General features: G+C 52.6%; 1 protein-coding gene across 1 annotated transcript; it reads left to right on the top strand.

Moving 5' to 3' along the window:
- The first annotated feature begins 1,182 nt into the window (after positions 1–1,182).
- Positions 1,183–24,695, top strand: RBP1 (retinol binding protein 1). Its single transcript, XM_079100491.1, is given in 5 exon segments — positions 1,183–1,575; positions 1,578–1,704; positions 2,167–2,345; positions 22,409–22,510; positions 24,456–24,695. Coding segments are annotated over 5 exon segments (594 nt in total). The 5' UTR covers positions 1,183–1,443; the 3' UTR covers positions 24,510–24,695.

Below are 24,695 nucleotides of genomic sequence, written 5' to 3'. Positions count from 1 at the left end.
GTCAAAAGTCAAGAGGCAGACTTGGGCAGAATTCTCTGGAAACTTCTCTGGGCATCCCAATAAAACTGGAGTGCAGAAGAGGCACATTGTCCCTCTCCTCTCTGAGTGAGAGGACCGGTACCCTCCCTTGAGAGTGTCCCCTTTTTCTTTCCCATCCCTTCAATAAACTCATGCCTGTTACTCTGGGGGACACGTTTGAAATCTTTCTGACTTGATCACAGGATTTGGGGGCTATAAATCGGGGGGGGAGCTACCTGCTGCCTCAGTTTCCCAGAAGGTCCCAGTCCTATAACATTAGGACAGTAGCCACTATCCAACAAAGAGTTATCTGTCCTAAAAGGTCAACAATGCTGAGGCTGAGAAACCCTGGTGTAGAGCAGGGGAGGGCCAGAGACACTGAAATCCACACCACTCCGCGGAGGAAGCTGCCTCTACCCTGAGGAGGGGGTGACTTCCTGACTCTGCCTCCCGCAGCCAGGCTAACATAAGCCTGGGGGTAGAGAGGACCTGCAAGTGCTGCTGGAGAGGAAGAAAATGTTCCTGCTGTCACCCCGCTGTCATTTGTGCTAAAAGCAATTTAAAAGAGATATTCAGTCTTTAATGGAGGGTCAAAAAGTCAACCAATGTGATTATGTCATCTCCTTGGTGGCAGAGAGAGCAGTTTTAAAAGCACTATGACATACCCACACAGGTGGCAAATAAGATGTGATCCAAGATCTTCATTGTAACACTTTCTAAGAGTGAAGGATCAGAAGCAACGTAGAGAGGGGCCAGGCGGGGTAAACAATAGAAAGCCCGCACAACAATGGAGATGCTTGATGCACAGCGGTGGAAAGGGCCCGGAATGTATTAAGTGAAAAGAGCGAAGTGCACAACTCTAGGGAGTCCTTTGCTGCTATTAAGCGAAAGAGAGGACAAAATTAACAGTAGATTGGTAATTGCTTACATTTGCATAAAGTAGTGGGTCTCAAACTTGGTTGTGCATCAGACTCAGCCCGAAGGGTTATTATTATTACTACTTGCCATATGCACGTCACATAATATAAAATTTTATTTTTATGTTTCGGGAAAGATTGGAGAGTGTCCCCTCCTCTTCTCCCCAGAGTTGACCTGCCGGGGGCCCGGGCGGGAGGCGGAGTGGAGCCTTAGACAAAGGCCTGTTAAGTGGCCTCTTTTCCTAATCCTTCCAGCAAACCCGAGGACTCTGATTGCCAGCCCTCAAGTGGCCGCTGAGGGTGAGAAGTTCATGGCGTTCGAAGGAATCCCTGAGGAACGCAAGAGCTGGGGCCAATAAAGAGACCTCTCGCGTCCCATCACCTCCTCTTCCTCTACAAGGGAAGCGAACGTAAGGTCCGGGACGAAGGTGGCCTGCGGCTGGGGCCAAACCTGGCCCTCCGACATGCCCCGCCCCGCCCTCGCTCAGGGGGAGGAGCGACGGCTACAATGGATCCTCCTGCGGGCTTTGTGCGCGCTAGGAATCCAGCTGTCGCCGCCCCGCAGAGCCCCCTGTCCCCGGAGGGCGCGCATTTCCGGGCCGCCCACCACCCAGATCGCGTCTGCAGCCGCTGCCCCGGCACAGCCTCGAGCCGCTCCCGCCCGCTCCGTGGCCCACGGTCCCGCCACTCCGCGAAATGCCGGTCGACTTCAACGGGTACTGGAAGATGCTGGCCAACGAGAATTTCGAGGAGTACCTGCGCGCGCTCGGTAAGCGCTGCCCCGGCGCCGCGCCGCGCCGCGCCGCCCGGCGGTCCCCAGAGTCCCCCGAGTTCCCCGAGCCGCCGCCCGCCTGCCTCCTCCTGGGCGGCCGCCGCCCGGTGCACCCCGGCGCCGGGAAGGGCGACCGCGGCCAGCGCTGCGAGGGCGGCCGGCTGGATGCGAATTAGAGGCTCCGGGGTTGGAAGGGTTAATTGGTGGTGAGCGTCTGCTGGTTGGCTCTGGACGCGGATAATTTAATTAGCAGAGCTGGCTCTGGTTTGCTGGGTTTTGTTTCTAAAGGTTAGAGTGAGGGCAGAAAACTTTGTTGCCAAGAGGAAAAGAGAAAGAGCGCAAAGCCAGCGGGGAATCCCAGCTGCATTCCTGGAACTGCTCCGGGGTCCCGCTCCCTTGGGAACGGTTCTCTTGAGTTTTCCTGCCAACTCTCTACCCCCGTCTCCGCACCCCTTGCAGATGTTAACGTGGCCTTGCGCAAAATCGCCAACTTGCTGAAGCCGGATAAAGAGATCGTGCAGGAAGGCGACCATATGATCATCCGCACGCTGAGCACTTTTAGGAACTACATCATGGACTTCGAAGTTGGGAAGGAATTTGAGGAGGATCTGACTGGCATAGATGACCGCAAGTGCATGGTGAGGATTCGTGAGCCCCGGGTGTCTCCTGCTCAGGGGATCTGACCAAGGGCCGGCCTAGTCTCCTCGGTCTGAGGGGAGCAAAGGCCCTTGTGTTGTGAAAGACTGCGGATCTTCCCACTCTCAGCCCCCAGGGTAGGCAGCACCCATTTAGCAAGCACCCCACCAGATCCAAACCGGATGGTGTAGTTATGAGGCCTGTGGTGGTTGAGTCTCTGCTGGGTCCAGGCACTTTGCCAGGTACTTTAGACACATGACTTCACCAAAGCTCCCCACAACCTTTCAGACAGATGGGAGTTCCCCTTTTACAGATAAAGAAGCAGTCTCAAAGACATGACAGGTAGCCTGGCGAGGGAGGGGCGGCCTGAAATTCCAGGTCAGTCCTGTGCCCCTCTAGCTGACTAGAGGCTGCTGGAGGAAGAAAGAAGGAATACAGGGCACCACCCTGGTAAACTTCCAATATGCCCCAGTGGGAAGAACCCCCACCCCCGCCAGGGAGCAGCGCCTTGATCTCCACTGGAAGCCCCCTGACCTGCCCATCCATGGGATGGCTGGGTCATGCGGGCTGGGACTTGGCCCCTGGTCATGTCCCGCCCCACCCTATCAGTGCTGGCTCCTGAGCTTCCTTTGAACCTTTTGGCAGGTCAGTGCCCCTGCAGCCCAGCCAGAGGAAGCAGCAGGGGATGGGGGAGGCCCTGTGCCTCTCCTTCCCAAGGATGGGAAGCTGGTGACCAGGAGACCCCAATTAGCGCTGTCACAGCAGTTCCGGAAGGTCATCCCCAGGCCTCCAACAACATTCTCCCGTTTCTGGGATTTCTGGGAGGTCAGGGTATTCTGGGTCTCGCTTTCCTTGTCTGGGGTACCAAACTGGCTTGCGCTTACCCTCAGGAGCTGACCTCTCGCACCCCTCCCACAATTCGCTGAGGGTCTCCTTGCTGGGTCTGCTTTGTGCTCTGCACATGGCCTGCCATTTTACACCACAGTCCAGCGAGGGCGGGCTGAGCCATTCATATTCATGCTATGACTGAGGCTCTGAGGGGTGAGGAGTCTTGCAAGAGCTGGGGACCTGACCCTGTCTGGTGTGAGGCCCACAGGCCCTCACTCTACCGGGCCCCTCTGCTGATAGTCTTTGCCAGAACAGGGTGGCTGAGTGGGATGGACCGTGGTTGATGGGGTGCCTGGGTCTGGTACTAAGGAGCCCCCGCCTGGACAAGTCACCCACCTTGCTCATTCCTCAGCAGACACTCAGGACTTCGGTCCAAGTCTGCTGTTTGGAATGATGGGAAGAGGAAGTAGTGAGCAAGGAGTGTCCTTGGAGGGGAGAAGACGCTGTCGTAGGATCTGTCATGTTCTGGCTCAGTCTCAAGCCCTCTTGGTCTGCCAAAGAGGCTCAACTGTGAGGAAGGAGAACTCAGAGAGGGTCTCCATTTCCAGTCACTGCCCAGGTGTGCATCCTGTCTACTGCCAGGACCTCTGCTCCATGGGGACAGGGCCTGTCCCCAGCTCACTTTGGGGTCACTATCAGGACACTTCCACCATCTCTTTTCTGGGGTCACTACAACCTGCATGTGCCTTTACTTGGCTGGTTATCTTCACTTTTCGTGCCCTCCCTCATCCATGAACACGTGAAGCATTTATGGATCACCTAGTGAATACTGTTCATCACGTGCTACGTGCCAGGCGCCATTTGAAGTTTACATTCGGTCACCTCCTCTTCACAGGACCCTTTGCAGCCCCGCTTTATAGAAAGAATTTCTTGCCATGTGGCTTTGGGGAGGGTCCTAAGTAGCAGAGAGAGGATCTGAGTTAGCCACTGCTTCCCGCTCGAGCTGGTTACCACACCAGGAAAAGGAGAGCAGAGCATGTGCCAGTCCCTGATGTCCGGGGGCACACAGACCCACACTCCCAACCCAAGTGCTCAGCAGAGATGAAGGGACACATGTGGTGAGGGTCCAGGGAGTGTGGCCACCAGAGGAGGGGGTCCCAGACATCTGGAGGAGGTCACTTCTGCACTTACAGAGGAGAAAAGGGGGGCGGAAGGGAGGGCTTGGGACACACGGGGGTGGGGCAGTCGCCAACTTTTCTCAATCCAGCGTGAGGTGGGCCCAACAGCTGGGCAAGCTCCTGAGTAGACAGCCTTCACTCACCTTGTCATCGACTCCTGGGAGGCCCTGTGCTCTGCGTGGCCTCCACTTGGACCCTGGCAGTGCGGAGAAGCCCCTCTCTCTGGGCAGCCTGCACCTTGACACCACCGCGCCGAGCGTGCTGGGGGTGGTGGAGGATAAAGGAATTAGGGCAGCTGCTGGGCCTTGGACTTGTGTAGATGGGCAGCCGTGTGCCCAGAGGCCACTTTGGCTGTGGACTCTGACAGTCCCCAGGTGTCATGGGTGGGGCGATGGTCAAAATGACTTCCACCATGCCTCTGCCCCTGTGCTGCGCTCAGAACGCAGCACCCAGAGCCTCCCAGCCAGAGCCGGGAGGAGCATGTTCAGAGGACCGTACGGGAGTCTCGTTCTTTTGTTCATTCCTCTCTCTGGGTCCTACGAGCATTTTGTGGTGTGACCCCCATCTTCCAGCCCTTGTGTCGGTGAGGTGATTCCTGTCCCTATGGAGCCCTGGTGGGGACAGACTGAGGCAGCCGCTCATAATGACCAGGGGCAGAGGCGCTCTCCTTAGTCTGTGAGGTCAGGGAAGGCTCCAGTCTGAGCCCAGGCTTGAAGGATAGACATCAAGTAGCCAGGCAAACGGGATGAGGGGAAGACCCAGGCCAAGAGAACAGGTAGAATCATCTAGTTCACGTTACCTCAGACCCGTCCTGCACCACAGACACAGAGGCAGCACGGCCTCCCGAATGTCCAGGCCAGTGGAGAAGACAGAGGCGTCACTGCGCCATTACAACCCGGTGCATGATGGGACCACTGGGCTGGGAGCTACTGTCAGAGAGGTCCCCAGGACAAGGAAGAAATAGAGCAGACTGGAGGATGAGAGAAGAGCATCTGAGAGCAAGCCTGGCGGGGAGGGCCGATCCATGAGGACCACAGGGGCCCTAGCTGTGTCCCTGGCAGGCAGGAGGGGGTCCTGAGGAGTGAGACCAGGCCAGGCCGACATTCCTCCACCAAGCACCAGAGGCCCTCTGGCTGGCCCCACGCTCTTGGATCCTGCTTTTCCATGGGAACCTTATCTGTATTCCAGAGCTGCAGCCTGCTGATGGGTTGTGTGGGCCTGTGCAGTGTTTGAAAAATCTTAGTCAGTTGTCAAAGATGGCCAGAGATATAAGATTTCATAGAAAGATCCATATTTCTAACTGTTCTTACAAAAGAATAAAAAAATGAGAAGAACGGAAAACGCCAGGTGCCTGTCTCTCTGGGCCCTGCGGGTGTGGCTCCCCAGGACACTGTCTCAGTTGCTCCCTTTTGATACACATTCTCCAGCCTACCCACCTGGTTACCTGAAATCAAAGATCCAGGGGCCATTTGTCATTGCTGGCTCAGGGTGTTCCCTTAGAGCTAGGCCAAGGGGAAACAGCAGCCAGAGAGCCTCGTCATGCAAATTCCGGCCCTTCCCCTGGCAGCCTGGGTTAGAAACCCCAGGAGTCGGATCGGAGCTGCTAATGCTTGAGAGCCCCTGCCGTGGAGTAAGGAACCTCTCTCTCTCTACCAGAGCCTCTGTGAAAAGTGGAAAAACTTTAACATTTAGTCCAGAGGTCCCTGGGCCACGGTTCCGACCCTATGCACATTGCAGTCTGCCCAGGAACACCCACGGGGTCTCTCCCCAGCGGAGGCAGGGCTTCAGGTCTGTGCCTCCTGATGGCTCAGCTGCCTCTCCAGTCTGGTTATGCAAATCCTGCAGGTCCCATGAGCATCAGGGCCCTGGTTTCTTGGACTTGTACAAAGGCTGGACCGGGACAGCAGGCACGGGCTTGTCACTGTCTCTGGCATCCTTCTTCACACCAAAATGCCCCTCAGACCCAGGAGAGAACCGGTAGCATTTGTCACATACAGCCCATAGGGATTTGGCAAGGTGGGGGGCGCTGAGATAGGAAGGTGGTCTTCAGCCTCAAATGATGCTCCCCACTCCTGCGTGAGGCAGTCCCTCTGAAGTCATTCCACTCTTCGTCCCCAACACCCTCCAGAGTGAGTGACTTTTGTGGGAGAAGACTGAGCCTCAGCCAGAAATCACAGCCCTGAGCCTGGCTCTGCACGGTGGTGGCAAAAGGGCCATTTGTCATCCGGCAGCGGACCCCAGGTCAGCGTTTCCCTGGAGGAGCCGCTTTGTTCACTGGGGCCTGGCACCGCCCCCTGGCTGCAGCCTGGCCTTCCTATCCAGCTTTGAACTCAGGATGACCCCTCCTCAGGGCCTGCCCTTCACTTCCAGCCCTTGCTGGCTGTGGCTTTCTTTGTTTTTATTATAAAAGGGGGAAAAAATTCAAATAGCAGCCAGAGAGTACAGACTGAAAAGGAAAAGACCCCTTCCCCCACTTGGCCAGTTCCCATTCCCTGGAGCCGGTCGGCACTGTTACATTTCTAGTGGATCTATCCAGAAACCCTCCTCAAATGCATAAGCTATCTATTGATTGGTCACCTGGTCAATACTGGTCAATATTTGTATCTAAAGCCAGAAGGAAGGAAGGAAGGAAGGAAGGAAGGAAGGAAGGAAGGGAGGGAGGGAGGGAGGGAGGGAGGGAGGGAGGGAGGGAGGGAATCTGCTTTTCTGCACATAGTTTTTTTTTTTTCACTCTAAATATTTCTTAGGTATCTTTCCACATTAGCATTAGGATTTTTGAAATCCCTTTTTACCCTGTGTTTCCTTCCCTCCCTCCTTAACTACCTTACCTCCCTCTCTCCAGCCGCCTGCCATCTAATTATACATGGTAACACATGAAATCCACCCAGCCGCTGTTACTGCTTTGGTTTAAACTCTTGCCAGCCTTGTGATCCTGCTCTTGACCCATTAAAGGGATCTTCTGGTTCTTACGTTAACAAACACAAGGCCAATGGCAACATTAACTCCCTGGGCTACAGAACTGAGAATTCCTTTGGATTTTGAAGCCTCTGGGAGCCGACCCTGCCCTGATCAGGCCTGGGCTATGAGCTGGGGCCCTTCCAGGCCGGAAACACAGGACCTCTTTCATGTCTTAGCTAAAGTTCTCCGACCTTTGAAACGGGTGTCAGCAGCATGCTTTTGAGGATTTAAAAAGAAGAATTAAAGCAACCCAGTAAAATGCACAAAGCAGCTTTCGGAAAAATCACGCTGGTGTTTTAAGTTTGGGGTTTTATTAGGCAGGAACAAAGGAAAATAACACGAGTTTTTCCCAGGCCTGCAACAGTGCTGTTAGTGTGTTTTCTCCTTTGGTCTCCACAACAAATGCTGTCCTGCAAGTATTCATCATGCCCACTTCGCAGACGCAAATCAAGGCTGGGGGGGGTGGTGCCTTCTTGCCCGATGCTCCCCTGCCTGCCGCTCCCCTGCCTGCCGTGCTGGGAAGGATTCTAATGCGTGTGTTTGTAAAGCTGTCTACCATGAGCCTGGGACAAGAAGGAGGCATGCTGGTAGAGTCAGCACAGCTGGTTTTGAACCCCTTCATTACCTAACAGCCAGGGCAACCTTAACCAATTAGACACACTGCCTCTGTGTGCACATCTGCAAAATGGGACCATGACTGCTGTCTTGTAAGGCAAATTCTGAGGACCCTGGAGACAGTACAGGGGACGAGGCTTTGCATAGTCATCACACCACGGGGACTCTCCTGATATCCCAGAGCACGGGGCAAGGCTTGTTCACGTAGGATGGCCAGGTCTTTACTGAGTGAGCTGTAGCCGTTTGATTTTCTGACTGACATTGCTTCCCTGAACCCCACCCAGAGAAACACCTCCTCTTTAGGGTGGTAGTTACCCTGTGACTCAAGCTGGACCCTTTCCTTAATTTGGGGATCCTGGGAGAGGAGTGACTTCTGCTCCCTTGGAGATTGATAAAAGTGGTATGATGTAAGCTTGGGACTCTCTGAAGCCAGCCTCTCTCTGCTGCCTTCCATGACAGCATGGAGAAGTCCAACAGAAGGAAGAGACTAAGATGAGGCCAGGAGAGTGCCAGAGACAGAGACAGAGAGGCGAAGGGAAGTCCTGGAGGGGTCCTGGAGTTCCTGCCACTAGGCAACTCGAGGTTCCCATGTACTTAAGTCAAAATACTCCGTTTCTTTGAACCAGCTTCCTGACACTTGCATCTGAAAACATCCTAAGACACCCAGACTCCAGAGATCACGAGTGAACCACATAAGTAGTGAAACAGTAGTCCTCACCCTGGACCACGCCCCACCCAGAGTCTCTAATTCAGCAGCTCTGGGGTGCGCCCCAGCACTTACCGTTCTGACAAGCTCCCAGCTGATGCCAATGTTGGTTAAAAGACCATGCTTTTGACATCGCTAGGAAAGAAAAACCAGGAAGCAGCAGGCCCCTGCCAGGTTCCTGTGATGTTTGTATCATGAGCTCGTGCTGGGGTTAATGGTGCCCAGTTCTGAGGGATGATGGAGAGTGGAGAGGAGCAGTCCTGCAGCCCTGTCCTTGGGGCTGGCAGCGCTGCCTGTAAACACCGGTCTTGAGGCAGCCCAGGAGGCTGCACCTGAGGCTCCAAGTAAGTAGAGATTGTGCAGCTGAACAGGTAGGGTGTGACAGCAGTCAGGAGCTTTGGCTTTGAGTTGGACCTGGATTTGAATCCTGGTTCCACTGTCCAGCTCTGCTTCCTCAGAGGAGGTACTGTTTCCCTATGATCCCCTGTGTCCACGTGAGTAAAGCAGAGTTCGTGGTAGTACCCATTTAACAGGATTGTCCTAAGAATGAGATGTGGTAATAAATTACTAAATTAATAAATTATACTGCCATGTAGCAAATCACTCTGAAACCTAGTGCCTTAAAACAAGTTACTTACTTTGTTCCCACATCTGCACTTTGAGCAGGGCTCAGAGGGGGTGGCTTGTTCCTGCTGCGTGGCCTGTCAGCTGGGAGCTGGAGGATTCTCTTTCCAGATGGCACACTCTTGCTCACTATCCACTGGCTGCTTGGGCTTCCTCACAACATGGCAGCTAGGTTCCAAGATTGAAAATCTCAAGAAAACAAGGAAGAATCATATGACATCTTTAAGCTATCTAAACTTGGAAATCACTGTGTCAGTCCATTGCTGCAACAAAATGCCTAAGGTAATCAACTTTAAAAGAGGAAAGGTTTATTTTGGCTCACAGTTTCGTAGGCTTCTGTCCATGGTCTCTTGGCCCTGTTGTTTCTGGCCTGTGTTGAGGAGCCCATGGCAGAGAAAGCTTGTTCACTTCATGGCAGAAATAAAGAGGAGAAGCCGGGGTCCCAGTGTCCCCTTGAAGGGTATGTCCTCATGTGGTGAGAAGACTTCTAAGTAGACCCCACCTCTTAAAAGTTCCACCACCTCCCAATAGCACTTCAGGCTGGGGACCCAGCACCTGGGCCTTTGGGGAACACTTATCCTGACCTCGAAGTCACAGAGCCCCACCTGTCTTCTGGGGGACCCAAGCTCCACATCATCATGGGGTGTGGCATGGTCCTAGCAGAGCATGCAGGGTGATGACCTAGCAAAGGTCAGTGTACCACATGCTTGCCACGCTGTCCCCACGGTGCCTGGTGCACAGTGAGGGCTCAGTGGGTTTGGTACGTGGTTCTCTGGCAAACCTCGGAGGTCAGACAGGATTGGGCTGTTCTGTTTCTGACTAATCTTGTGTAAGACCCTGCGGGGGGTGGGAGAGGAGCAGCCCCTGGTGCCTGAGTCTGTCCTCTGCACTTGGCTGGAGCCTCCTTGCCTCCCTGGCCCAGCCAGAGAGACTGGCATGTGGACTTGAAGGGGAAACAGAGTCCTGTGGAATCCCTACAAGTGTTGGGGTGCCCTCAAATATCAACTTTAGCCACGCGCTTCCTACAGAGTCCCAAACAAATGGGTCTGATGGGGCCAAAGCACGTTCCAGCCTGGAGCTCAGTTGGGGAGCCTCCTGTGCACTGGCCCGACCATCCCAGCCCCTGGGTTTCTGGGCCCTGGTAGTCAACCCAGTCCCTGGCTCCACAGGGCTGGCACCAGAAGAGGTGGGCGAGGCCGGAAGCCCTCCAGGCACCGGGAGGATGTTTGCAGATGACCTCTGCCAAGGTCATTGGAGGAGAGTTCACTTGAGGGAGTGAACGCCCCTGTCTGCACAGGCCAGCCCGTGGCCAGTCTCCTCTGGAACGCAGCCCCGGCAGCCTTGGTCCTGCTGCAGGCCCTGCACTGGGGCCCAGGGATTTATTGGTATTTTTTACTTAGAATTGATTGAAAACTCCTCTGAGAGAAGGGACTGTGCCTGATTCACAATAGCTCCCCTCCCTGGGAGCCATTTTTGTAGTTGACTAATTGACTGTGCCAGAGAGAGAGAGAGAGAGAGAGAGAGAGAGAGAGTCCTGCCCCTTGGCCTCCAAAGGGGAACCCCAGGTATCTGTCATGCTGTCTGAAATTCCACAACTGGAATTTCACTGGAGTGCATTTATATTGGTTAAATACTCAAAGATTTTCTAGGTGTTTCCTTTAATAAGCAGACACCTCAGAGCAACAGCCACACCAACACAGGGATGGTACTAATCCCTCCTTCCCTCCCTCCTTCCCTCCCTCCCTCCTTCCTTCCCACCTGCCCTCCCTCCTTCCTTCTTCCCTTCCTCTCCCTTCCCTCCTCTCTCGACTTCTTCCCGTACTTCCCCCTTCCCCCCTCATCCCCCTTCCCCCTTCCTTTCCTGATCTGAGGGTCCAGGGACAGTGTAGGGTCACTCCAGGTAACAAGGTGGATGCGAAGGTAGGAATGGCAGGGAACCCCGCATACTCAGAACCCACCTTCACCAGCTTTACGCGGAACTGGCCCTGCATCCAGAAAGTCGAAAAAGGAAAGAAAAAACCCTGTCTGGCAATGTGCAATGAGTCAGAAAATCATTTTACTCTTTGACTCAGAGATCCCACTAACTGAATTATATTCCAGGAAATTCATTCAGAAGAAACATCGAAAAACCCTGTTTATCTATTTGGACAAAAGTATCTGTGTGTAGCTCTGTGATAATAATCCTCAACCACCCACATATGCACCCTGAGGGTCTCCTGTGTGGCCATGCTGTCACAGCACTGTGTCATTGTCCAGCTACCCTCCCATTGATTTATTTTTTTTACTTACTTATTTACTTTTAGTACCAGGGGTGCTTAACCACTGAGCCACATCCCAGCCCTTTTTATGTTTTTATGTAGAGACAGGGTCTCTCTGAGTTGCTTAGGGCCTCACTAAGCTGCTGAGGCTGGTTTTGAACTCTCAGTCCTCCTGCCTCAGCCTCCCCAGCCACTGGAATTATAGGCATGTGCCACCGCACAGGAGCTGCCCTTCCATCTTATGAGCTGAGAACTGAGAGTCCCGCCCAGGGTCAGATGACTGGTTAGCCACTGCCTCGGGTTTTGACTTCAGCGAGTTCTGACTCCTGGCTTTTGTGGTTTATAGAGCAGGCTGTCTCCTGCTGGTGTTCCTAAATGCCAAGTCATCATGGGTGGTTAAGAAGACTGTGGCTTTTTAATTCCATAGACCACTACGTAGCCGTGTAAATGATCACTGTGAAGATAAAAGAAAGTGTTTATGGGCAATTAGTCAACGAGTTCCGTGGATTCTGCTTCTTAACTTCTCTTTCCTCCTTTCCCCATCCCACTACTCCGAAGAGCTCTTGCCTGTGATAATAATAACAATAATAATAACAATTAACGTCGCCTGTGCGTACTGTGTGCCAAGCTCAGCGCTTTCCGTGGAGTATTTCATTTAATTACTGCAGTATCTTCGCATCCATCTCCCTTCCACCATCCTCAACGGTTCAGCCCATCCCTCACGTGCTAAAAAGGGAACCCAATCGTGCTGCTCCCTGCTCAGCACCCCCAGAGGCTCCCCCGTGGGGACCTGCGGAGGCCAGAGCCCGTGGGCTCTCCAGCCCGTTCCCTGCCTTGCACCCTGGGCTTGGCCCCATGGCGCCTTGGCGGGTGCCTTCGCCTGCCATGCTCTCTGCATCTCGGCTCACTCCCCTGGAGGATAATTGCCCCCTGGTGGAGACCCGGCCCAGACAGCTCCTCTGTCCACTGGGATTTCCCTTCCCTCCTCTGCCATCCCTCCCTTTTGCCTCAAGGTCGCTCTGCAGGTGCTGCTCTCAGGGCAGCTTGTTAGTGCATCTGAGGTTCCAGACAGGAAGGGCTCACACCTTTGCATCCTCAGGGCCTCCAGTGTGTTTGCTAAATGAGTATTAAGTGAAAACAGCAGAACAATATAAAAGGTAGTCATTGACTGTATCACAGCAAGATCCACGTTAATCCCATTTAATGAAAGCTGATGTTTGTGGAGGGTTTCCCCTGTGCCAGGAATTCTAAGCATTTTCTGTACGTTAATTCTTTTAATCCTCACAACAGTTCTAATGATGAAGGTGCCCACATTCTGCCTGCATTATATACGAAGAGAACGAGAAGCAGAACAGGCACATCGGGTAGCGGTGGGAGCTAGGATAGGTATCCTAGATTCCCATATCTAGGCAGGCTGGCTTCAGGTCGTCAGTAAGGAAAGATGGGACAGTTGTTATTTTAAAGGGTCAGAGCTCTGGATTTATTTCTCTATGAGACTTTTGATATCTCAAACACAGTGTCCCCTGATGCAGTACTGGTATTATAGGATGGAATTGTCAAATGGGAGTGAGGTTTGAATTTTATCCTGTTCTTCCCAATAATGGAGGCCACCTTGCTGACTGAGAACCTTAGATTCAAGGAAGGTAACTATTCCCAGCCCTCCTATACCCACTTGTCTGTGGCCCAACTCTGTTAGTCAGTTTTCCATCACTGTGACAAAATACCTGAGAAAATCAACTTAAAAGAGAAAAGATTTATGATTCATGATTTCAAGGGTTTCAGTCCTTGGTCACTTGGTCCCATTGATTTGGGCCTTTGGCAAGAAAAACATCATGGCAGAGAGTGCACAGTGGAGCACAGCTGCTCACTTGATGGTGGCCAGGAAGCCACCTAATATGCCCACCAGCTGGGGTCCAAGCTCACAACACACAAGCCCTTAGGAGGCCTTCTAGATCTAAAAACACTACTGTCACTTCTCTGGGCCTCTCTCTACTGGTCTGCAAAATGGAAATAATTATAAAGCAGGGATACCTACTTCATGGTAAGGATGAAATGGTGAATGGCATATGGGAAAATATGCACTGTCACCAATCCCATCAGTGTGAACTCTCACCCTGGCACCGTCAGCTCAGAAGACAGATGTGCGCATGTGTGAAGGGTAACCTGGCTGTCGAGGGTCATGGGGAGAGAGAGCATGGGGAGGGTGTGTGCCACTCCAGAGCCACAGAGAACGGCTGGCAAGGCCACAGCAGAGGGCAGCACTGCCCAGCGCTGTGTGTCCTGCACTGAGACAGGTCCTGTGTCTGTGCCGTTTCCCCCGATGGCCGTGCTGGGAGCAGGTCTCCCTATTCCCAGTTTGCAGGTAGGAAAAGGGGACTCCAACAAGTGGGGTAAATCGCCACATCACCCCGCGCCCCGCCCACCCATTTCTATGAGCCAACTTATGGAGGAAAAGGTAGCCACGCTGCCTAGATCTTTTGTCATCAAACGGGTTTGTCACCTGAAAAGTGGAGTGCCCCTGAGTGCTCCCTGCCGGCCGTTCCTTCCACAGACGATACTGTGCTCTTTCTCTGCCACCAATTCTGGCAGCAGGTGTCCTGCAGTGAGCCGAAGGACCCGAACCCAAGTCGCTCGCTCAGTCCCGTGATCCTGACCCGCTCATTCTTCCTTGGACACTGAGATCGCACCTTCTATCTTCTGGGAACCGTTTACTTCTTTTCACTTTGAAAGATCAAATTTTAAAAAATAAATAGACCAGAAACGTCCATGGAAGAGGCACGTTCCTTGGGCACTTTGGCAGGACATGCCTTCACGTAGTCCCATTCTCCCAACCCCCACCCACACCCCCACACAGCACCCCATGCTGGCGGGACTGATAACAGGCTGATTCCTGGAGCCTGGGTGGCCAGGGTCAGAGGATGAACAGCTGGACTTTTCCATGACCGCTGGAGCCAGAGATGAAATGAGGAAGAAGGGAGGCCAGGAGCCATCTCCCCAGCAAATTCAGGGTCTGGCTTCATGGAGAATATGACGCCAAGAGACGTCCAACCAGGCAGAGCCTATTCAGAGCTTCCCTTGTGCAGCCCCAGCTGCTGCTGAGTGCCTAGCTTTTGTCCATGTTGGTCCCTTTGCCTGGGACCCCCTGATTCCTCTTCTTTCATTTTCTACTTCTTAACCTAATTCTGTGGCTTTTTCTGGCACCAGGTCTAGCATTACTTCTAGCCACACCTCCTCCAGGAAGCCTTCCCTGATGGGCCTCTGACCCCCTCAGAGGCTGAGGAGGCGCATTCCTACTTCCAGAACTTCCTGGCACTTTCTGCTCTGCTGGAATTCTGTCTGCTGTCTTCTGTGCCAATGGTCTGTGACCCCTTTGCCTCACTTCCTCTCAGTACCTGAGGCTGCCATGCAGCAGGTAAGAACCCCGTGGCTGCCGAGCGCCCTTGCCTTGTGCAGGACCGTGCTGCCAAAGTCCACTGCTCATCCATGGGTCAGCACAGGTCAGGGAGCTGCTGGCACAGTAGCTGAGGGCCTGCTTCATGGTGAGGTCCTCAGCCCTCAGTCTGCAGCGCTGTGACCTGGGGAGGGCTGTGCCTGCTCCAGGAGGTCCTGAGGAATCAGCTGGATGTGATCCATACTTAATACCCAGCCTGGCACTTAGTACTGTGCATGTCGTTATGGTGACCATGGTGACAGTGACGCCCTCACTTCCACCAGGAACCCTTCTCCCCCAAGGCAGGGCTGGGTGCCACAGACCTTCTCCAGTCTTGCTTCCCATCTCCCCATCCAGAGCCTGGGCCTCTGTGGGATTAAACACTTGACTCTAAACACTTTCTGAAATATTTAAGGGAAAAATGTGTCAAGATGATTATTCTGTATGTTTTCTTTTTTCCCACTTTATTTGTTCTGAGAATCTTCTTATCATTTAACTGCTAAGTTCCTCGTGGTGGAATCAGATTTTTCCAGACCCACAAAGGCCTCGTGGCTGCCCTGGTTCAAGGTAGCTGCTTCTAACAGCTTTTATGCCTTTAATTACTCATTTGCATTTTAAGGCCTTATTAATCTAGTTTTAATCTGCTTTTACAGTACCCTGGCTCCCCCTTCCCCCACCCTGGTCTGTGCTGATTTTTGGTCAGTCATTGCTGGCCCCCAGGAGTGGACCAGGAGGATAGAAGCCACTACTGTCCACTTGCCAGCCTGGCCTCACAGGAAACTTGAGGACTTGGCTGCAAAGAACTGGGTTCCAGTTCCAGCTCAGCCCCTAGCCCCTAGGTGATGGGCTGGTCGCTTTTCAGCCCTAACACTTTAAGATTAAGTGAAACATTGTGGAAACCCCCAGCACTGTACCTATACCATTCCCTGTGGCCTTCCCTGCCCTTCCCGCCCCATTGCGTACTTAACAAAGCCCCCAAGACTGTGTTCATCGTTTTCCCAGGAACATATGTGCCCTAAGGGGAGAAGCACATGTTAAAGTCAGACTCCAGGAGGAAGGGCCAATTTGCATCTTTAGCCATTCACAGGATATGCAGGAAGTGTCCACTCGCTGTCCAGTTTTTAAATTTTACTCCCAAATCTAAAGAGTATGGGCTTTGCTTGATGCGGTGGCCCATGCCTGTAATCCCAGAGGCTTAGGAGGCTGAGGCAGGAGGATGGCAAGTTCAAAGCCAGTCTCAGCAACTCAGCAAGATCCTGTCCCAAACTAAAAATTAAAAAGGGCTGGGGATGTGACTCAGCAGTTAAGCACCCCTCGGTTCAATACCCAGTACAAAAAAAAAAAAAGAGCATGTGCTTTGGAGTCCAAGCCGGGTCAATCTCGGCTCTGGCCTTGGCTAACAGAGTTGCCATGGGCTCTGGAACCACAAGACACCAAGACTCTGTCCCACCCTCCAGTGGTGGGTCTGTGAGCAGAGGTCCTGATAGGACCAGTGGACAAGTGTGGAAAGAGCTGGGCGGTCCGCCATCACCATCCCACTTCATGGTGAGTCCTTGGTCCTCAGTCTGCAGTCGGAGGGTGTGTGAGAGCATGGGGCAACTTTGATCAATGTCACCATGTCCTGGCAGCGAAGTTGGGTCCCGCCATCTGCAGGTCTTGCCAGGTCACTGCCAAGAGATGGTTCCACTTAGTGGGAACTGTCTGTCCCCAGCAGAACTGTCATCTGAACCAGGCAGGTGAGCTTGGAGCCATCACTGGAACAGGGTCACTCAGGCTTCCTCTGTCACTGGCCCCCTGTGCAGCAGTGCCAGCTGGGGTTTGTAAGTGGTCAGGGGAGCTGGATAATGGCTTTCGAAATGACAGCCCCTTGTCATCGTGGTGCAAAGCTGTCCTCATTCATCTGTGGGCACACGTCTCTCTCAGAAAGCTGCTGACATGGCCCAAGCCATGGAGGTTATTATTAGTTCTTAATAGAAAAGTGAGGCCAGGCTTGCTTACAAGCAGCTGCCTGGGCCCAGGCCGTCTGCTCTTTCCAGTGGGCTGTGGGCTGGGAATTTCTGCTGAGGAGCCGAGTTGATGGTGGCCGTCCCCCTCCTTGTCCTTGGATGGGTCTAGCTTCATTTCTAAGGTGGGGTCCTGAGACCGAGGTGGGGCGGTATCAGTCCCTGTCCCTCCCACGCCCACAGGCATCTGCCCCTCCTCGAGACTTGAAGATGTCAGGAGTATCCTCCTGCCTGAGATTCCCCGTGGGACCCTGGTTCATTGGCAGTGTGGGAACCTGGATGAGTGACCTCTTAAAGCCCCTTTCCGATCAGGTGTTCAGCTAAGCCTGAATTCTGGTCCCAGAGGGCTGACTGCTCCTGCTCTGGCAAACGTGGCTTGCTGCTAAGCTCAGAGGAAGGGCACAGCTACGCTCTTGGGTCTTGGAAAAGGTCGTTATAGGAACTTACATTTTGTTTGACAAGAAAATGAATCACCTTTCCTACCAGGCCCCTTCCCAGTGTTTCCCTTTGAGTTGTTTTTGAGTAGTTCACCTCCTCCTTGACTTTCTCCTTCTCTTTTCGGTTCTCTTTTCTGCTTGCTTGGTTTTTGTTTTTGTTTTTGTTTTTTTGTTTTGTTTCATTTCGTTTTGTTTCCTTTTGTTTTGTTTTTGGTGTGTGTGTGTGTGTGTGTGTGCGTGTGCGTGTGCGTGTGCGCGTGTGCGTGTGCGCGTGCGCGTGCGCGTGTGCTTGTGTGTGTGCGTGTGCGTGTGTGTGTGTGCGTGTGTGTGTGCGCGCGCGCGCGCGCGCGCACGCTGAGGATGGAACCCAGGGCCTCAAGCTTGCTAAGCATGCACTCTACCACTGAGTTACATGCCAGCCCACTTAAGCTAAATCTGATCCTAGGAGAAACAGCTGGTTTATTCCCAGAGGATACAAAGCTTGAAAAGAAAAGTCCATTCCCACTCTCAGTGATCACAGGTAATACAGTGGGACAACTAAGCCACCTTGCTGGGTCATCGCAGCTGTCCGTGGGGGGTTCCAAGTAGATCGTCCATGTAAACAAACTAGTTAGGACTTAGGGGAACAGGCACCACCAGAGCTCCTAGGGTTGGCTCAGCAAGGTCTCCTCTTGGATCCAGGTATCCCAGAAGGAAAAGGAGCTTCAAAAAAAATTAGCCACAGTGGCCATCACTGACTGCTTCACTAACACCCAACTCGTAAAAAAATTTTTTTGGAGTTAGTTTATCTTGGACATGCAAACCCCATGCTTGTCTAAGCTCAGGCTCACGATCGCCCTTATCTGGTCCTCCTGTAAGCCAGCCCTATGCATCTTATGTATATTTTCTCTAATCCTCAGAACAAACTTATAAAGTAGGTATATTGTTTATCTGGTACAATGTGGAAAACCACCCCAAAACCTAATAGCTTGAGACAACCGCCATATAGTCTCTTGATGCTCTGCGGTGACTGGGCAGTTCTTTACCTCCGAATGGCTGTGCGCGCCTCGGCTGCCCTCCAAGTGGACTGTCTCTGCAAGAGCCTCGATCGCGTGGCAGCTGGGCCCCAGGAGGGCAGGGCCTCAAGAGGACAGGCCCCTGACTGGCATGCACTCTTGAAAGCACTGCTTGCTAATGCTCCAGTGGCCAGAGCAAGTCAGCGGCCATGCCCAGCCAGAGACATGAGTATTATGTGTTTCGCATGGGCCACCAGTGAACCATCTACCACAGTAGGCCTCCTGAGCCTCTTGCAGGGAGGACCTGAGGCTCAGAGAGGTTGGTCCCATTGCCCAGAGTCATCCCACATAGCCATGAACAGAAGACCCTGCTCTGGCCGATGCCAAGGAACATGTTCTTTGCTGCTGATGCTGGCTCCACCTTAAATTGGTTGAGGGGATATGGAAGGAGGGGGCAGGGACTGGGAGCCTACTACATATGGCAGCTGAGCTTCCAGGTCTCTAACTGAGAGGGTGGCAACGGTTGAACCGAACCAAAAGTGTCTCTCCAGGGGCCTGCTCAAAATCTCAGCACCAAGCTCACTTTTGTTTTCCTGCAGTCCCCAAAGACTTTAGCAGGTGTCTGGTAGGCACCTGTCAGGTGTCCTACCCTGAGTTGGGAAACAAGGGGACATTGAGTCATGCAAGGTCCCTCTGCTGAGTGACTCTGATAAAGTCACATAACCTCTCTGAGCTCCACCACCCTTTAGATCCAATATAGACAAAAATAGAATGTTCAGTTCACCCAGGATCAGAGTTAAGAAGGGCTTGTGGCTGGGAAAGGGCTTTCTTAGAAACTGACATGGTATCAGGTGATAGGGATCCTTCCCTCCAAGAGGTCTGATCAGTAGTGTTCTCAAAATCTCTTTGTGCAACCAAATAGGCTTCTGCTCCCTGCATCCCTTGATCTATCATGATGCCTGATATTTTACTGTCTGTCACTCACTGGGGCTAAGGTATTGTTATTGTTTACATCCAAATGACCCCTGTTAAAAGGTAATAAGCTTTCTGGAAAAGGGGAGACAGTAATCCAGGAGCAAAAGCCTGCTGTGCCCATAATGAGCATCTCTTTCCTGGTGGTTCTTTGGCCCTGGTGTTGGAGGGTAAACAGGTGTGAGCCCAGTGGGGATCAAGTTTGGGACACTTAGCAAAAGCTTTAATATGCACACTCTTCCCTTCCACACTTCCTCCTTTGGACATGTATTCTGAGAAAGTAATGTGTTCAAAACTATGTATACAAGGGAATCTTATTTATAGTAGCTCAGAATTATCAATTACCTAAATATCCAGGAATTTGTATTGGGTTAAGTAATGGTATGTATGGACAGTGAAGTACTAGCAGGGCCAGGTCCTGCCCCTGTCACCAGGGCAGTCCTCTGGGGCCCTGCACTCCGGAGGGCTCCTCACTTAGTTTAATGCTCTGCTGTTGCTGTTTTAAAAACCTTAACCATTTTTTCAGCAAGAGCTCCTCATTTTCACTTCGTGTTAGGCCTTGCAAATTATGTAGTCATTTCCTGAATGTTACATAACGTTTAAAATAATGCTTGAGGAGACTATTCATTGAAATGGGAAATTGCTTCTAATGAACAAAGAAATGACACTACAAACCCCTACATGATGCAAACCTAATTCTGTAAAAACAGAAACGTGTATGTTTTGATAGGAAAACAAAAAGACCGGACAGAAATGCACCAAAATGTTAGAGCAGTTATCCCTGAAGAAGCAAGATGACAGGTATTTGTTTTATTACCATTTTCTTCTCTGGGCGTCTTTTCTGTGTTCCCGTACGGTGAGGGTGATACACTCATGGACCTTTCTAGTATAGATGGAAAAGCCTAAATCATGGCTGAGAACCAGCGAGTCCTCTTGCTCCTCTAGTGGACTCAGGGGCCCTTCACACACTGAGTGGGTTTCTGGATAAACACACAGCGGGAAGATCGGTTGCTGGGGAACCCCACGTTCATAGGAACTCATTGAAGTTGAGGACTGATTTCTAGGTCTCCATTTCCTGTCGCAGGCCTGACACAGGTGACGGATCCCGAGAGTGGACTTCTTGCCATATTTGTGGCATAAGATCAGTAGTAGCCTTTAGCTGTGACAGTCTCATCAGACATTGGCCACACTTGTCTTGGACGTGAGACCTTGCAGGACTGGGGCTAGACATGGGCCCTGAGTAAGTCTCTGGGCCAGGGAGAGATGCCTCCCTCCCTGCCACTCCCAGTTCTCTTTGTGGCCCGTCTCCCTCTGGGAACAGGTTCCAAGAGCAGAGGTCACTGTTAATCCTATGTGAAGTGGCGGGCGCACAACCTGCTCCCCCGGCCTACGTCCTTCGTCCTGTGTTATCTCAGCCCAGGCTTCATCCCAACAGCAGAGGGCAGTGTGGGTCAGCAAGTCCAGAAGGGAGGCTGGGGCCATGGGTGGACAGTGAGGGGAGGGGAGGGGTAGTCCTCCAGGAGGGGGTGACGCCACCCACTCCACTCAGTTCCCAGATTTCTCCTTTTCTCCCAAATCTGTACTGTATTGCTAACTGCCTTGACCCTTTGCTGAATAAGGCAGGTACACAAGAATCTTAGAACCTTCACTCTCTAAAACCAAGGCTTCTGAGTTAGTGACCTCAAATGACAGATGGGAATGCAGGAGCCCAGACAAGGAATGGACTTGCTCAGAGCCACACTGTGCACAAGGACAGAGTTCTTCCCACTGCACGAGGGAGTCAGGGCTCAGAATGATGAGCTGCCCCACATGGAGAGGCTACTCAAAAGGAGAGGAGAGGCCACAAACACGACGCATGCCCACTGCCCCTTCATGCGCCCAGCTTGGGATATGGGGGCCAGTCGGAGCGAGGTGACCGTGGCCACGAGGAGGAGATAGCATTGCCTCACCTCTGAATGCCCACACTTTTCGGCCCCATCTTCCTGGGTGGGCTTGCTACTCCAACAAGACCAACTCTCCTGTGTCCTCCTGCCTGTCTTCCCTGCAGCCTGCTCAGCCCTGGCAGGACACCCCATTCTCAGGGGAGATGAGAGGGCTCAGAGGGGGTACGGGATGTGAGAGGTGTCCATCAGCCCTCAGCCGTGCTCTGCTCAGCTCGGACAGGCAGTAGGGCCTCCTCCTTTCCCCCACGGTTCCAGGCACCTCCTGATGAGCTCAGACCTCACACTGTCCCTTCTCAGTGACACCAAGAACTGTCTCCCCAGGCACCTCCTCTCCTTTGGGGCCCAGTTCTAGTGCCTCCCCTTCCCTGGACTCCATATGGGTTCCCTCTGGTCACAATCTCTAGTGACTCATGTACCCTAAAGAAGCTGTATAGCTGGTGGGGACAGGACTTCACAGCCCCACTGACCAGTGTTCTGACCACCTGGTTGAGGTAGGCAAGTTCCTTAACCTGGTCTGTCAAAAGGAGATGCCAACCCATGCCAATCCAGGTGGACCATCAGGAGGATTTAGACCCAGCACAGAGAGGGCCTGGTGGAACAGACGTGTGGCTCCTGGCTGCCACTTGTACCTACAACTGGCTATTTAGATCTAAGATCATTTCTTCTGGGAAAGGAAGACTTCTTTGAGGGCAGGAGTAGGGTGTTTCGGGTGACCCAGAACCTAGCAAAGGTTGACCCCACAGACAGGAAGGTACTTGGAGAAGTCCAGCCCTTACCAGCAAGACGCAGGAAAACAGTCCTTACGCAGCCCGTGCTGGGACCCTAGCAGCTGTTCCCCCTGGCCCCATTCTCAATCATTGCAATGACAGTCCAACCTCAATGACATCTCCCCTCCTAATTACCCTTTTTAAATGAAATTCGTGAAGGTTTTCATAAATTTTAAAACTGATTTGCACACTTTAATAAAAGCATGTGGTAGACAGGGACTAGGGGGCTGCAAATTTTCTATAGTGAAATGAACCTGAGCACATCCTGGAATATCAAGTTTGGGACTGTCTCTCCCCTGCTCCCCAGGGGACCCTTGCTCAGCACTGACAACTCTACTCCTTGCTTGGCAGACCACAGTGAGCTGGGACGGCGACAAGCTGGAGTGTGTGCAGAAGGGCGAGAAGGAGGGACGTGGCTGGACCCAGTGGATCGAGGGTGACGAGCTGCACCTGGTAGGTTCCTAGGGGCAGCCAGGTGTGCCCCAGAGGCCCTTGTCACTGTGGAGGTCTGGATGGATCTTGGAAAGAGGCACCATGGCTGGGACTTGGTTCTGCACTGAAGCTTCTGTTCCAAGGGCCTGGAAAGAAGGCTCGAATGATTTTAAAAACCATGCAGTGTGTTGTCCAATCAGAGGAAGCAGAAGAGGAGATGCATGTTCTAATCATCAGCAATGAGCCAAGCCCACCCATAGTCTCTTTCTAGTATCTCAAAGTAGGAACGTGAACCAGGCATGAGAGCACACACCTGTAATCCCAGGGATTTGAGAGGCTGAAGCAAGAGGATCAAAGTTCAAGGCAACTTAGTGAGGCCCTAAGCCACTTAGAGAGACCCTGTCTCCCAATAAAAAATAAAAAGGACTGGGATGTGGCTCAGTGGTTAAGACCCCTGGGTTCAATCCTTAGTACCACCCCCCTCCAAAAAATGGGAGTATGGTTCCTATTTTGGTGATGAGGATGTTTGTGACCAGCAGCCAAGGAAAATTTTCCAGGCTTCTCTAAGACATGATCTCAGCCTATGAAAGGGGAAGGAAAAGCTTTCCCCAACTCAGAGGTGACCCTAATCACCTGTCCTCCACCCTGGGACATCAGGTCCAAGCCACTTGCACTGTCTACTCTCGGGGAAAAGCATACATGGAACCAGAGCAGAGACTTTAGCTCCTGGAGAGCTCACACTGCACATGTCCTCAAGCAGAGACCTCCTATCACTCCTCTACTCCAGAACCGGGTCCAGGTAACCTGGGTTCTAATCCCAGGCCACTCACCAGATGCCCTTGGGTAGGTCCTTTCCTTTCCCGGTCTCATCTGCCTAAGAGCACACAGGAGTTCTGCGAAGATCTCTGGTCTTCAAGAGCTTTGAGAAGCGTGAGCACCGTAGAAAGGCGCGGGCTGTTCCGTGTAGAGGTGGCCAGCCTCATGCAGACAGCCTTGACCCCACCTCGAGCCAGGCTCCTCCCCGGGCCTTTGTTTCCTCAACTGCAGAGCAAAGAGAGTAGATGAAGTGACCTTCATTGTCCTCAGCTCAATAGTTCCATGGCTCTGTGCCAGAGGTTGCAAACGGGGGGCTGCAGGCCTGCTTTATCAAGCCCTCAAAGAGCTCCAGACTTCTTTAGCCAGCAAAGAAGTCTGCTGGGGAGATAGCTGGGGAGATAGCTCAGTTGGTAGAGTGCTTGCCTTGCAAGCACAAGGCCCTGGGTTCAATCCCCAGCACCGCAAAAAAAAAAAAAGTTAGGACATATCCCACAAGTATGCAGATTTCCAGTTTCCTTCATAAAACCTTGGAAGACCTAACAATAGGACAGTGGTCGCCCCCTGGCTGCATCCAACACAGGCTGAGCAGGGGCTGGTCCTGTGGGCAGGGCACGGGCTGTCCTGGCTGCATTTTAGAACTGCCTGGAGGTTTCAATACTAGTCATTCCAAAACTCCATCCACCGAGACACTGATGGGCTGGTCTAGTGGAGATCCGGGCATATCAAGCTCCACAGGTAACTCCAGTGCTTGGCTAAAGTTTAGCATCCTGGTACCACACTGCAGCCCTGTTCTTAGGCAACCTATTGAGCCATTCTATCTGTGCTCAGTTCCTTCCAATCCCAGGTTCAGACTCTGTCCTGGGCTCAGGCCTACAGTTTCCAGAGCTTATTGGCCTGTCAAGGATAGTGTGGTAGGGAAGCATCCAGAGGGCCTGTTGGCCAGCTCTGAGCCACATTTGCTTCCCCAGCCATCTCTGTCTACAGGATGCAGAGAGGCTGATCTCTGCTGATCCCATGCAGTTGACTTGCTAAGGAATTAATGAAATCAAGTCATAGGGAAAATAGCAGCCATCTGAGTATTTTCAAAGTTTCTGCCCCTAGATGCTCCAACATTGCTCTGGCGAACCACCAACATCTGCTTCTGTTGCAGGAGATGAGAGTGCAGGGCGTGGTCTGCAAGCAAGTGTTCAAGAAGGTGCACTGAGACCTACAGATGACCTTGGTCTCGAGGAATGAGTGGCATGGACTTGCGGGCAGATCTGCCTCTGCGCAGCATGGGACAGAAGTGTCCAGCCACTCCCAGGCACCTGTTAGCAGAGTCTGTCTCTTCACTTTGTCCTTTCTCCTTTTCTTCAAACAAAGCCATTTCAATAAAGTGATCTGTCTGAGA

The sequence above is a fragment of the Sciurus vulgaris genome (genome assembly GCF_902686455.1).
Source record: "Sciurus vulgaris genome assembly, chromosome: 10".
In the NCBI taxonomy this organism is placed as follows: Eukaryota; Metazoa; Chordata; class Mammalia; order Rodentia; family Sciuridae; genus Sciurus; species Sciurus vulgaris.
The sequence above is the reverse complement of the archived record's forward strand: the minus strand, read 5'-3'. Positions and strand labels throughout refer to the sequence as shown.